At 48.2% G+C, this 13,743-nt stretch overlaps 4 protein-coding genes across 4 annotated transcripts; 1 reads left to right on the forward strand and 3 right to left on the reverse strand.

The window, feature by feature from the left end:
- Window positions 1-330: 330 nt before the first annotated feature.
- On the reverse strand, window positions 331-2,316 carry N7446_011427 (epsin; the record flags this gene model as incomplete). The annotated part of the gene is made up of 4 exons (XM_058520169.1): window positions 331-1,670; window positions 1,724-1,944; window positions 2,001-2,070; window positions 2,244-2,316. 4 exons carry the CDS (start codon window positions 2,314-2,316, stop codon window positions 331-333), a joined length of 1,704 nt encoding a protein of 567 aa, XP_058367693.1.
- A 2,118-nt stretch (window positions 2,317-4,434) lies between these two features.
- N7446_011428 (uncharacterized protein) lies at window positions 4,435-5,252 on the reverse strand. Its single transcript, XM_058520170.1, has 2 exons — window positions 4,898-5,252; window positions 4,435-4,832 (listed from the first exon to the last, which is right to left on the reverse strand). Exon 2 carries the CDS (start codon window positions 4,830-4,832, stop codon window positions 4,506-4,508), a length of 327 nt encoding a protein of 108 aa, XP_058367694.1. The 5' UTR covers window positions 4,898-5,252; the 3' UTR covers window positions 4,435-4,505.
- Window positions 5,253-6,515: 1,263 nt separating this feature from the next.
- On the reverse strand, window positions 6,516-6,758 carry N7446_011429 (L-lysine 2-3-aminomutase; the record flags this gene model as incomplete). The annotated part of the gene is made up of 1 exon (XM_058520171.1): window positions 6,516-6,758. One exon carries the CDS (start codon window positions 6,756-6,758, stop codon window positions 6,516-6,518), a length of 243 nt encoding a protein of 80 aa, XP_058367695.1.
- Window positions 6,759-11,394: 4,636 nt separating this feature from the next.
- Window positions 11,395-12,399, forward strand: N7446_011430 (uncharacterized protein; the record flags this gene model as incomplete). Its single annotated transcript, XM_058520172.1, has 1 exon — window positions 11,395-12,399. One exon carries the CDS (start codon window positions 11,395-11,397, stop codon window positions 12,397-12,399), a length of 1,005 nt encoding a protein of 334 aa, XP_058367696.1.
- Between the last annotated feature and the right edge of the window lie 1,344 nt (window positions 12,400-13,743).

Raw genomic sequence — 13,743 nt, forward strand, 5'->3', positions numbered from 1 at the left:
TGAAGTGATAAAAGGTCCCAAGTGAAGACATCAGAAGGAGAGCGCGGAGAGCGAAGAAAGCCATGGGTGTTTGAGAAGCCTTCACTTTACAATGCAGCTCCAGCGGTTCGTAGATGTAGGAAGATTGTGGTGAGTAGAGTATCGGTTTGATGACGATGGGGAGAGAAACGAAGAAAATAATAATGAGACCGGGTAACGCAACCAGAAAATCAAGCCCCCGAATGACAGAGCGAGAAAGCAGAAGGAAACAAAACAGAAATAGATGGTATCCGCATGTGAGGCCTTCGTGAAGTCAAGGATGAATCCAGAGATAGTCCCACGGTGGCTTGATTACAGGTCAATGAGGCTACCTCCGCGCTGTTGCTGCTGCTGACCGCCCCAGGGGTTGTTGGTAGGCTGCTGCGTAAAGCCGGTCTGCTGGGGCATGCCTGTGAATTGCTGACCGAAGAATGGGTTGTTTCCAGTAGGCGTGGCGTGTAGTCGGTCCAGACCTTGGCCGGCAGAGTTGACGAATGTGCCCGGGGCTGTGTGCTGCGCGGGAATTCGGAGGTCTCCAACGTTTCCGAAGGTGTCCAGGCCCTCGCCTGATGCGAGAAGTGCGTTCAGACGAGCATGGTGAGGATCCTGTGACATGGGTGGAGTGCTCTTCGGTGGCTGTGGGGGTTGGAATCCGGAAATTGGGTTGGGTTGAGAGGGCTGGTTGAATGGCTTGTTCATTTGACCGAACTGGTTCGAGTTTCCTTGGTTGAACTGGTTCGTTGCGCGGTCCTCCGCCAAGGAGTTCAGAGTTGGAGGTCCAGTCTGTGCGGGGTTGTTGAACTGTGTCTGAGTACGCTGGGCGAAGGGATTGTTTGATCCGGTCTGCATAGGCTTCAAGGCATCGGCTTGTTGCTGTTGCTGGTTGCCGCCCCATGGGTTGTTGCTTCCTGCTGTCGGGTAGTTCTCCTGGGGTTGCTGCTGTTGTTGAGATTGCTGCGCGAAGATATCACCACCACCGTAGGGGTTGTTGGGGTTGAATGCGGTTTGCTGAGGCTGAAGAGCAGCCTGCGGTTGCAAGAAATTGTTCTGAGCTTGGCCGTAAGGGTTCTGGTCAAAGGCCGAGGGCTGTTGGTAGCCATTGGCGTAGGGATTGTTCATGCCGGTGGGCTGGTTCTGGAATCCTGTTGGCTGGGCATACTGGTTGTTCAAGAAGCCGGTCGTCATAGGCTGCTGCACATTGATGGGGTTTCCGAACCAATCCACAGCACCCTGTTGCTGGTAGCCCTGGTTAAAGCCGGTTGGCTGGACTTGAGCGGGAGTGTCGTCGAAAAGAGATTGTGCGTTGCTCTCTTCCAATTCACGCTTGCGGAGGTCTTCTTCTTCTCTGCTGAGCTTGATAGCCTTGGCTAGGTCCTCATCCTCTTCGCCTGCCATGGTCTCTTTGGCCCGTCGCCTGCGCTCTTCCTCGGCTTCGTTCTTGCTGGCTTCGATGGCCAAACGGTACTCGGTATCGTCCTCATCGTCCGGGTTGCGTCGGCGTCGCTCTCGGCGTGGGGGTTCGCCCCCGGAGTTTCCATAGCCTTCATCGAGCCCACTGACACGGGTCTTCCAGAGCTTTCGGTCCGATCGTTCGCTGCGCAGTCGGTCTTCGTCCAGTACCAAGGCGGTCAATTCCTTTGCTGCCACTCGGACTATATCCCCACTTGTCAGTACCGGGACATCTTCGTGTGGAGAGGCAACCTACCATTCTGGCCAACATCTCTTCCTTCTTCGTCGACGTATTGGAATTCGCGCAGAGTCTTGATAATGTAGACGTTTTTCCGCGCCCATGTCACCACCAACTCCGAGCCTTCGTGAAGACAGTAGTCTAGGACCTTGAGTGACTTCAGCACGTGCCGCCAATTCTTGCCCTTATCATTCAGTCGCTTGTCGAGCATGTCCATGATTTCGTAGAACTCGTTCGGACTATTATACAAATGACGTTAGTGGTATCCGCACAATTGGGAGAAGGCCGGTCATACCTCCCGAAAGTCATGGCGGCAATCTCGGACATGTCGGTGCCCGTAGGGCCCCAGGGGTCATTACTTGTGGCTGAAAGATATGAAAGTCAGTGTCTTGGTCTTGTTGCATGCGGGGTGAATAGAGGGGCGCATTGCAGCAGCCCCGGCCAAACAGGGAGACAGGCCGCGAATACAGCCATTTTGCGAATGCGCCCGGGCTTGGCTATTCACCAAACAATTCGAAAAGAATGAGACCACTCGTACCATTTCGGACCTTGACCTGCACTGAGGAGTACCCCTTTGTGACGTTCTTAACACTGCGCACGACCTTGGACATGGTGTCGGTTATGCGGTCGCAGGAAAGGGTGGATGGGCGGAATGGATCGTAGTCGCAGGATAGAAGTCGATTGTTCGACGCGAATGATTATAGCAGAGGAGTTAAACTGCCAAGCACACACGGCCTCTCTTTCTCCGAATCGCGGCCAAAGACGGTGGTGGTCAAGCGCGTTCTCTCATGCAGCTCCCGTTCCGAAGGAGAGGTGGCAAAGTGGCTCGAAGAGAGTGAGTCAAACTCTGAGCCTGTCTAAAAAGCGAAGTTAGAGAATCGAGATGGAAGATGAAAGAGTGAGAAGGAGAGGGGACTGTGGCTGCAACGGGGGAGAGGCTTGGCAGTGACGAAGCCAGATGTACCGGCTACCGTTCCAACCATACTTAGCTACGATCTACACGCCCTCTCGTTTGGCTTTTAAGGGCACAGAAGAGACTTCAATCAGCATGCCATTTTGGCTCACGTTGACCACTAACATCGACTGGAAATCAAAGTTAAAAAGGTATTAAATTGGACCATGAGAGTCCGTCCTAAGTAGCCAGTACTTCCACCAGATAGTGTCAAGGCATACACGATTACCTCGTGGCCGGAGATCCGGGCAGCCATGTCCCTTGCCTCGATGGTGACGGATTCAATTCAAACAGAGCATTCCTATCCCGGACGAACTTGACCAAAGAGGCCAAACTCCGATCTGCAGGGTTCTTCGAAGACCCTGGGAGCAGTTCCAGACTCTTGAAACGGAGTAAAGCACACGTTGAACACCGCCACATGTGGCAATGGCGTCGGGCCGCGTAAGAGCCTTGGTCACAGGGTTTCAGGCAACCGGCAATTGGGCTCCCAAGACGCTAAAGTGTAATATGGAGGCGAAACACCAGTTCTATGGGTGCCAATTGGGACTAAGGAGAATTAAGTACGACGGGTAAAGTATAGACGCGGCACGCAGTTACGTCATTATCTAGAACCCTGTGACACAATGGGATTGTTCATAACTATGTCTACAGTATAAACTACATGTGTCTGCTCTATAACCGAGGTCTTTTCAATGAAACATATTATGTTTATAGCATATGGCTAGTGTTGTGGGAGCTATTTGTCACGGTCCAATTTTGAGAACATCTGACACCCAATTCTATACAGTAACTTACTCCAACATAGGCAGTTACATGTATACAACCTCAAAGTTCCACGCTCCATCTTCAATGCAATGGGTCGTACAGCTAGACCGGGAAAATTTAGCCCGACAGGACACGCAGTTGCAATCTGGGATCACAACCGAATAAAATTTGGGACGGGGAGCCGGGTACGGAGAATTCGCTCGTTTGTAGAATTCCCAAGTCTCAGGCGACCACCTCTTCACTTCTTACGGCGTGACTTCACTGTACATACTCCCGCATTGCTAACATGTGGCATGCATCTATCCTTATCCATTCTAATCGACTATGGCATACTTAGACTAAGTATGCCGTAGTCGAGCATAATGGGACTGTCCTATCATTGTACTCGAGCTTAATGTTCCTCGTTTTGGCTCCTAGTTATACCGTGACAGCCAATGAATGTTATTGCTTGCCTCGCTCTATTGGATCACGAATCGGTCACGGGATATAGGCACATACACCCTGGAAAATTGATTCGTGACAGCTGAGAACGATTTAGAATCGAGGCTGACAGTATATGCTTAGACAAAGTGGTGGCGTTTTTAGCACAGTTTTTCTTAACGACACACCAAATTAATAACTTGGATGCAGTGTGATTAGAAGCATATCCCCGCTCCACTCAATCTAAATGATCTCGAAAATCCTATAATTTAGCTCTCGGGTATATGCTTGAGGTATATGCAGCCAAGCACCGCTTAGTGTATAACTGACAATGCATCGTGAAGATTATTCAACTCTGCAGAGGCGCCTTATAGTGTTGATGTGGCTACCCGATACCCCACCTCTCGGGAGTTGTACTGACCGCAAGATTGCTTTTGCTTCAGCGTAGAGACCAGTATAGCTGGGGGTGTCGATTCCAAGCTTCACTTGAACCCCTCCAATCCATGAGATGATAACGATTAATATGAGATGCGAAGCTGTATTATGATGCACAATATCCTGAAAAATACAAAAAGCCAAGCTAAAAACACACCAAAAACACAAAAATCATCCAGCAAGAACCAAAAAGAAAGCTTCAACCAGTGCCGCTGCCATTACTGAATATCACTGCGCCCGCCAACCACCCTCCCCCGAGAAATACCCATAATCACCAGAATGCGGCACATTTGCCGTGATTCGAACCCCATTCGACCAAGTGATCTCCATAGTAGACCCGCTGATAATCGCGGTAAAAGGCTCACGCACACGGAGGGAATGTCGGATATTTTCGACCTCCTTCCAGGGAATATTCACAACAGCCGGAGCATGTTGGAAGGTCGCGGCTGTTTTTGCTCGCGGGTTCTCGAATACCCATTGCTCGCCTTTGATCGTGAATACGCCGGCCAGGGACTGGTCATCCTGGTACGTCATGGAGCCGAGCCATTGAGGCATGACTACTTAGATGGTTAGAGGGGAGATGGTTCTACCAGGGCGAAGGATGAGGGTGAAATGCTTACTGGGCTTGACGTGAGGGAAGTTTAGGAAGAATATGAGGCTGTGGAGAGATTAGAGATTAGATGTGGAGAAGTTCGTTCCCCCTGAGTAGGTTTTGTATGTCTAGAAGGATAGGATGGAAGGTGAAATGGGCCGAGCGACCGTGCTAACAATGCATGGTTTTTGTAACCTGTGCAGCTGAGCACCCAGTGAAAAGCAACAAGCAGCTCAGATCTTCCACTAGCCTTTCACACCGCTCCTTTTCGGGGTGGCGTGTCTAGGCATTGCGAGGGCCCACGGGCTGAATCTTTAGGGAGAAAAGGAAGCGCTAATAGTGGCCCTTAGACCAAGCATACCGGCAACTCATACGAACCCAAGTCGGCGAACAGAGAGGAGACATTAAGATCGGAAATCGTAGGGATCGTCACATATTCTCCCGATCAAGTGGGGAAACAATGGGTAAACTACGGAGAAAGTATGTATGTTCCGCGATCTCAGCCAATAGTTAGGTGCAGGTTCATTTTTGCTTTGCCTACAAAACACCGATTAACTCCAGCAAATTTAGTAAATTACCGCTTCCCAAAGTGGGCTAAGACATCCGCTTTTCCCTCTGGAGACAAAGACCACAAAAGATTCCAATATTGCATCGTCGCGCGTTCTCCCTTCAGTCCCGGTGCTGTGACCTTCGACAACCCGATATGACGACCGTAGCTCTCCACCCCGCGTGTTAATCGGTTGCCCCTTCTGCCGGCAAATCCGAAATGAAGTTGGGAACAGGAAGCTGGCGATCTGCCCTCTGACCGCTCGTTCTAGGTCTAGACTGTCACTCACAGGAGTTCGTAGATCTTCCGCTCCTGGAACGATATCACCTTGATAAACGTAGTACTGCTTTGGGTTAGTACTGTAACATGAAACCCACTGCGAGGAACCACTGCGGCCGTATGGGTTGATTATTAATATCGCCTAGCGCGTGGGACTAGAGCACACATTCGCTCGGGGGTATTATCAACTCCAGTGAGAAGAACCGATTGATTGCTAACTGTAACTGTAGCTTCACGCGTTACCCAGCTAATTTTGTCGGTTGTTTTAAATTGGGTGTAAATGCAGATGTGTTTGCCCATTTCCGGGCCTTTTGCTCCAGCTGGACAAAAGTGGAGACCCACTCGTCGTTGCGATCGAAGAGTCGTGCTGGTGGAACAGACAAACCATACTAGCAAGTCGGAAACGACGGACGTGTGGAATTTTAGCAATCTCTCGCCGATATATTTGAGTTATGCTGCTTCAAGAAGGTAGGTGTCACCGCCGGAGATGACAATATCTTTCAAGCTTGGGGTCTTCTCGATGATTTCGAATCGAGACTACCATTTCTTCCTGTTACTTGACGGATCCGGTTTTCTTTCCGACGGAGTAGGAGCGGAAGCAGAAGCAGTAGTAGACAAGGCAGATGGATGTTGCTGCCGAAAGTGAACTTAAGTCTATGTAACTATGAACGTTTAACGCGATAACTAAACGGAGGAACAGAACTCTATTTGGATATCGGTGGATCAGCCCCAATACTGGCGAGTATTTGTACTTCTGCGTTGGATCCGACTCTGCTGCAGGGTGATCGATGTTCAATAGAGTCGACAACGGAAAAAACTGTCATTGAACAGGGTCGTTAAGCGGATCCTGCCAGTTAATCACACGAAGGAGATGTGGCGACAAACTAACAGCCACGGGAGCCTTCTTGATCCTTTCCTGCCCTCGTTGGATCAATTGCACAGGAGCGTGGATATCGGTGGTGCGGAGATGAGGTGCCATATCGTTCTGTGGTGGAATGGCAGCGGGTAAGACTGACAAGAGGAATTCACACAGAGCTGGCTCAGACTGCACTGAGTTGCTCATTGCCATTTGTGGTCCAAGAACTGACTTGTGGTCATATGTATCCACCTAGGAATCTTTTCCCACTACGGCTCTTCTGCTTCAACGGGCTGACTGGAGAAAAGCACGGGAACGTCGCTATGCCCCTGTCCCGTATAGGGGAGCAGGGCCAGAGGAAATACTAACGCATGGACTTTTACTACAGGAACCGACCCGACTAGGGGGAGTGCCGTACCGGTTAGGCCAAAAGCCGCCCCTCTCTATAGTGATAGACTGTGAGACCCCGCAAGCAGGTATCAGTTTGATATGGGTCAACGAAGTAGACTCCTCATCTAATGCTTGTAGTACAATAAAGAAAGTATTGTATACGGCTGAACGCTGGTCCTTCTAGGGACCAGCGGGAACTCTATATAGGGCTGCCGCTGCTAGGTGATCGGCATTTACATAAAGTCTTGGTTAACGTGTCCCAACTGCCCTAGCCTATCTAGCGGTGTTTCCTAAGGCAATCTATGGGTGGTACAGTTGGCTTAATCCATTGCTAGGCAGCGGTCCTGACAATATTCCCCTCGATTGTGACCATATCCCTAGGGTCTAATGACCGATAGCAATAGTTAAATATACATAGGAATAGGTTAGGTGTCGGTAGGACTTAATTCTAAAACTGTGCAAGGCGAAATATCTGTTAAATAAGGGAAAAATCGTTAAGTCAAGTTTACAAGATCCCAGGCAGCCTGTAGAACTGCTAACTGTCTTCCAGACTCCCATATCCCAAAAGGAATGCTCTGCAACAACCTCGCTTGGGCATCATGCGCTAATTGGGATGCTCTTTCGCCGTATTTGTTTCGGCCATGCCTTGCTGTCCTCAACTGGCGGTAGTCAAGCTGGGTGCAATCTTTTCGTCACCGCGGATTTAGCCTGTTCTCGTTGGCTTTCTTCGTTCAACAGATGTCACGACGCATTGAATCACTCGACGAGATGGGTGTGCGAGAAGGCGATAACGCTATACAAGGCAGCGGTAGCGCGCCTTCACATCGGACACTTGCCTTTAGATGGCATGAAAACAAAAGTATTGGGGGGCGCCGGGATACGCTGCTATTTACTCCATAAGTTCGATGACTTTGCAAGATAAAGCATTGCAGGTTGCACTTTCGTTCAGCGTAGAACCGGTGAAAAGGGGCACCCACGTTCGAGCACACACAGCCTCAAGAGACTTACCAGTTGACCTTTGCCTTGTCGGATTCCCTATTGGTAAATTTTATTCGTTCCTTATTTCCATTGCATCCGCTGGTTTAGCCCCATTCCAAGCCTTGTTGTTGATAAAAAAGCTAGAAGAAGCGGAACAGTCAACAACGGAGGGAAATTTGGTTGCCCATAACAAATGAAGACCTAGTACTCCTCCACACCGTCCGCCACGCTTTTGAAAATGCTGATGTCGCGTGCGAAGCGACTTCGTTGGGCAAATTGGTTGCCTTTGTGTGGTCACAGGTCTGTGACACGGATAATATAGTTTGGCCAGGTGAGAAACTCCGTTTTTCCAGTCACTCTTCTCCGTTTATGTGCATCCATTTTTTCTTTTTCTTTTTCTTTTCCCTTCTTTTTGGTTATATTATCGTTATTTTCTTTTTCCTTTTGGGTTGCCCTCCCTATTGTTTGTTGGGCTCCCAGGACTGACATGTTTCTATCGTAGTTACAAAAGTGATCGGAATGTATTTTAGTCGACATGCCAACCTGTGGATTGAGAGGCAATGTGTTTTTTGGCGATGTATCGCGCAAGGCGTCATCTCCCGCATCACGTCGGAGTTAAGTATGGGCCAGTAGGCCGGCTTTCCCAAATTCTCCACCCCCAGGCCAATTTGAAACCGATGTACTCCTGGATGATCCCTGGCATCAGGGTCCCTAGATCGGGACGTGATTAGCTGTCGCGCATGGATTCAATATTATATATTCCGTGAAGTACACTGAGAGCACGAGAATCATAGTAAAAGCTACAGTACCTTGAAAGCCTGAAAGACAAGGAAATGGTGTGAGAAAAGCAAACCCTTCATTTTCCGCACGGAAACTATCCCGCCTACTCCTAGTTCGTAACGATGATTATGCTTAGTTTAGATGCACCATACTGCCACACCTAACCCGCCGGCCAAACTTAGAGATGAACTGTGAAATTAATGAAGCCCGGGACATCCGGGGCAGTGGTTAGGCCTGAGCTCTTTGGTCCCGTCTTGGTCCCGTGGTGGTTCCCCTTGTACGTCGTCTGTCGGTTATCGAGTATCAACCGGCAGGGAATGTAATGTGATCCGCCTTGGCCATTGACCTAGGGAAAGGGGTAGTAGTTGGGCTATTGGCCACTCAAATAAAGCGCATACATACATATGTGATATATATATTGGTAAACAAGCCACTTTTGGTTGAGACGACAGGTGTCTCCTTATTCTACCCGACTTCAAATCCGTGGCATCCATTCCCAAACATGGGAGAGGAAAAAAGAAGGTTTGGTGTCCCCAGGTTCCTGTCAGGTACCCAAAAGACAGCCAAGGATCTCTCGCGGCATCAGATATACACAAGGACTTTGAACGAATTATCTACTGTAAACCGTGGGGATGGCGAGACGTTGTTAGCAAGAGAAGACTATTGCAGTCGATATGATTTTTGACACAACGATGCGACAGTTGCTGTATTGGGGTTAGTACACATATATTGTTCCAATGGTTGCAATGCTCATTGCAGCTAGCGCCGAGGGTCAACCAAGACAAAATTCGATCTATGACTTGCATATGTAACCTGTCTCGAAAGTAATTTGTTTGATTCTCCTGAATGAGGAGAGGAATGGATTTGTACATTTCGTCTTGGTCAAATCCAATGTCCTCACGTCTTTGCTCCAGAGCCCTCCCCTTAGATAAGGCTTGTCTTTAGGGTATGAGTAACGGAAGGACCTCACCACGATTAGACTAGGCCACAAAGGGGCTAGTTGAAACTCGATAGCTGAATCTAGAACCACAGATTTAATTTCAAGTCGTATATCATTAATGTATTCTGCCGGGCTGAAAATGATCACCATCTTACCGCATTGCCTTGTACCTGCTGGTAAATTGCACTAATCGAGTTTAGGTTGCGTAGTAGGCTCATACTTCATGTCATTACTATACAGTTCCATCAGGTTGATACTCCATGATTCAAGCAGAAAATGACACAAAAAGTCTTTGCACCATACGATAGGAATCTGGATGGGTGATTTGCCAACTTACTATAGTGAATGTTCAAGGACTTGCAGTCGCAGCCGTCATCAAAGCATGAACTCAAGTATTTCTTACCTTGAAGTGGTCGGCTGACCGGAAGTCACATAAATTCAGAATAAGTCTAGGCAGCTGCAGTTGCATCTGGTTTTATAGGGCACATCAGTAATCCCATCGTGGAGCTTCTTATCCGACCTCACCGCCACCTACAGCTAGTCATACTATAAAGCGCCCGATGTTGCATGTCGCACGACTCGCACTGAACAACCCGAACTCATAAACAACGTAGTCTACGATATTCTCTGTTGACAGACGCAGGAAACACGGAGACTTTCGAACTCAAACAAGTGCTTTTTAACACGCCACACCAAGACAGCACAGCAAAACGACTTTATGAGGCAGGCGGAACACCAACATTCTCGTAACACTTAAGCCACGCCTTGTAAAAATTATGATACTACCCATGATTTCTAGCCTGAAGCCATATATAGCTATGAATGAAGATGGAGTTTAAAAATACATGCCGTTATATCCGTTGTAACTTCGCTCGACATCCCAGATGCAGCAAATATCCCCACTTTTCACACTAGATGTACCTTTCCACTAACTCCCCGAACGATGAAAACGGTGCAGAGTGGTTGTGTGTAGAACTGATCACACCATGGGCAATAGCTACCGCTATGAGGACTTTATTGGTAGTCGGACAGGAGGGAAGTTAGAAGGATTCACATAACTACGATGGAGGAAATTATAGCATGCATGATGTCTGTTCTTGAGGTTGAGATCCGTTTCTTTGTCATCGAAGAACCCTGCAATTCTCCGGGGCAATTAGACTGCGAGCTGTGGACTAACGCACAGTATCATTTGTGCACATGGAATATTGAACCGTTGTTACTAATAGCAAGACACTATATCCGGTGCTGATTCAGTTCATGTCACGAGTAATAGTGCGCCTAGCCAGTTGATGTACTCACCGCGACTGACAAAGGAAAATGTATTCTCTGTCTTGTCACAAACGGTCGTGGCTACTCAACCTGGCATGTTCCGGTGGCCCACCACCATCAATAATGAGCCCATGGTTGTGCCAATATGGACGTGAATGGTGCTCCACCGAGCCTGTTTCGTAAAATCGGAGGAAAAGCTCAGGTCACCTGTGGGTCGTTCTGCTTTGAACCTTCTAGAACAGGATTAGTTGTAGCTGTCAAGCCGGACGTCTGACCGAAGAGGGCAAAGGTTGTGAAAACTATCCAGTTTTTCCGGTGTATTTCGGAAGACAACGAAAGCGTATTGACCGCTAAATAGGATGTTATTAAATCAGTGCAATTGCCATCGACTGAAAAGAAAACGACTTTCTTTTCCGGGCTACTACTCCGCGACTGTCGGTGACCTGGATCATCATTTTGTTCGGAGAACCTTTCTACTACGCAGCAATGCGTCTTTCTTTGCCTGTGGCAGGACTCTGCTCGCTGTTATTATATCTTCTCCCTGCCATTACCTTTGCTGCACCCCATCAACAGAGAGGCTACCAATCATCCTTAGCTTCTACTGTGTTTCAGCTCGAACAAAATGGAACCTGGTTCGAGAATCTTGCCGCCCAGCGGAATGGCAGCCTTCTCGCGACGAGAATGGATGTGCCTGAGCTTTGGTCAATCAATCCGAGCAAAAACATCAGCCGTAAAAGCTGTGGCTCTGTCCTCTTCAGGTTTCCAAATGCCACTAGCGTTCTAGGCATAACAGAAATCGACAAGGATGTATTTGCTGTTATTGCTGGCAATGTATCCCTTCCAAGCGTCACTCCTACGCCCGGATCGTTTGTTATCTGGACCATCGACCTCACTAGTGCAGAACCCAAAGCCAAAATCCTAGCGCCTATGCCTGCCGGACAGTTTCTGGATGGCATGTCCAAGTTTAACGACAACCTCCTCTTAATTTCAGACACCGCGAAGGGAGTTGTCTGGCGTCTGGATATCACAACAGGAAATTATTCGGAGGCCTTGCGTGACCCAATTATGCTCCCAGCTGCTGGACAACCTATCGCTGTTGGCGTAAACGGAATTAACGTGCTAGGCGACAACGTCTACTTTACGAGCACTACCCAAGAAGTATTCGCTCGTGTGCAGGTTGACGAGAATGCTGCAGCTGTGGGGCCAATACAGCAGCTTGTCAGTGGTTTTACTTTCGATGGGTTTGCACTGGCAGAAGATGGGACGGCCTACCTTTCCACAAATCCTCAAAATGAGTTGATCAAAGTAACGCCAGAGGGCCGTGTTCACATGGTTGCCGGAGGTCAATTCAGAATCACAATTGGGGGGTCAACCGCTGTTACAACAAATAACGATCTTTCTCTTCTCTACGTTACAACCAGTGGGGCACAGTTTGCGCCGATTCTGGGAGAGACAACGGAGCCTGCAAAGGTTGTGGCCATCAGGCTATAGGACAAGCCTCTTGGGGATTATCCCCAGCCGGCAGACAAGAGCATGCAAACTGGGAGATGTTTGGCCATTGGGCAATCGCTGAAAAAGGAGACCGTCAAGAATGCGGAAATGCAGCTCATTGTAATTTGTACCTTATTTGAATAATCCAAAATTCATCATTCATATTGGCCATTTCACCTCTGCTGTAATCTAGCACACCTACCACATGCAATGTGATTCACCATGGTAATATCATTATGATTGAAGCCGGGATAGGCGACGGTGTGATTGGTACAGATGTTGCACCAAGACTACATTGCTACGTAGTGAAGTATATATTTACGGAACTCGGCACATTTACGAACACTATCGGCACCAAATTTACTGATTCCGAGTCAATTCGCCGGGGTTTCCCCTCACCGCATGTGGATACAACTCGCCCAAAAAGCATTCGTTGAACTTAGCTCACAGTATTGTATATTTCGTATCCTTCAGATGAGGCTGCATTATTCAAGGTAGCGGGTGTATTGGTGACCATATCAGCTCTAAATCAAACTTTCAAGTATTTCATACCTGTGATGAAGATCAGTGTTTTGCTCTTTTAAGTTTCTATGACATTATTGACCACGACAATATTTGTTTCAACAGGTCTTTCATTTTTGTATTTAGAGCTCCATAATGACACGAAGGCAAAGTTCCGGAAATAGAACGGCAACTACAGTAATGGGTAGTTTGATTCAGAAGGATCTTGGAAGATTGACCTGGGATACTCCGAATGGCCCGCAAGATTCCGAATGATCTGCAATATTCCATTGAAGAAGAAGATTCCGCATGGTTGGTAAGATTCCGAAGGGTCGTGTGGCCCGTAAAAATAAACTCACGCTTTGGCTTTTGTTCTAAAATTGATTTGTCTCAGTGTCTTCTCCACTTCAAACGTTCATCTTGTGGGTCAGATTCTGAGATTCATTGAATCCATATCCCGGTATAGACCGGTGAAAGTAAGGGGCGGATTCTCTGGTTCCTTCTTCGCAACGGAGAACACACGTCTTGCATGACTCCGACTCAGTGCTGATACCTAAACAAGCAGCCTTGATAGCATCATGCCAATCATATATATCATTCAGTGCATACAAAATCGGCCAAGTTGTCCAAGTCTCCTCGAAATTCGGCGCAAGCCTCGTTATTTGACCACAAGGTATTTTTTGAGCAGCATTGCAGTGGTTACCCTTGCCCAGCTAATCCTTTATCCAAATCTAGCCCCTAAAAATCAAGAGAAAAGACCGTGAAGATGAACACCCTGACCTACACCGCAGTTTCTAGTTGCATACGGCAATGCAGGAGATGGGACGCAATCAAATCTGCCTG

The sequence above is a fragment of the Penicillium canescens genome (genome assembly GCF_028828765.1).
Source record: "Penicillium canescens strain IBT 15451 chromosome Unknown utg000008l_segment0_segment0, whole genome shotgun sequence".
Lineage (NCBI taxonomy): Eukaryota > Fungi > Ascomycota > Eurotiomycetes > Eurotiales > Aspergillaceae > Penicillium > Penicillium canescens.

Excerpts from the sequence above, each read along its gene's own strand:
- N7446_011428 (XM_058520170.1), bottom strand. The coding sequence starts at position 4,832 with ATGCCTCAATGGCTCGGCTCCATGACGTACCAGGATGACCAGTCCCTG.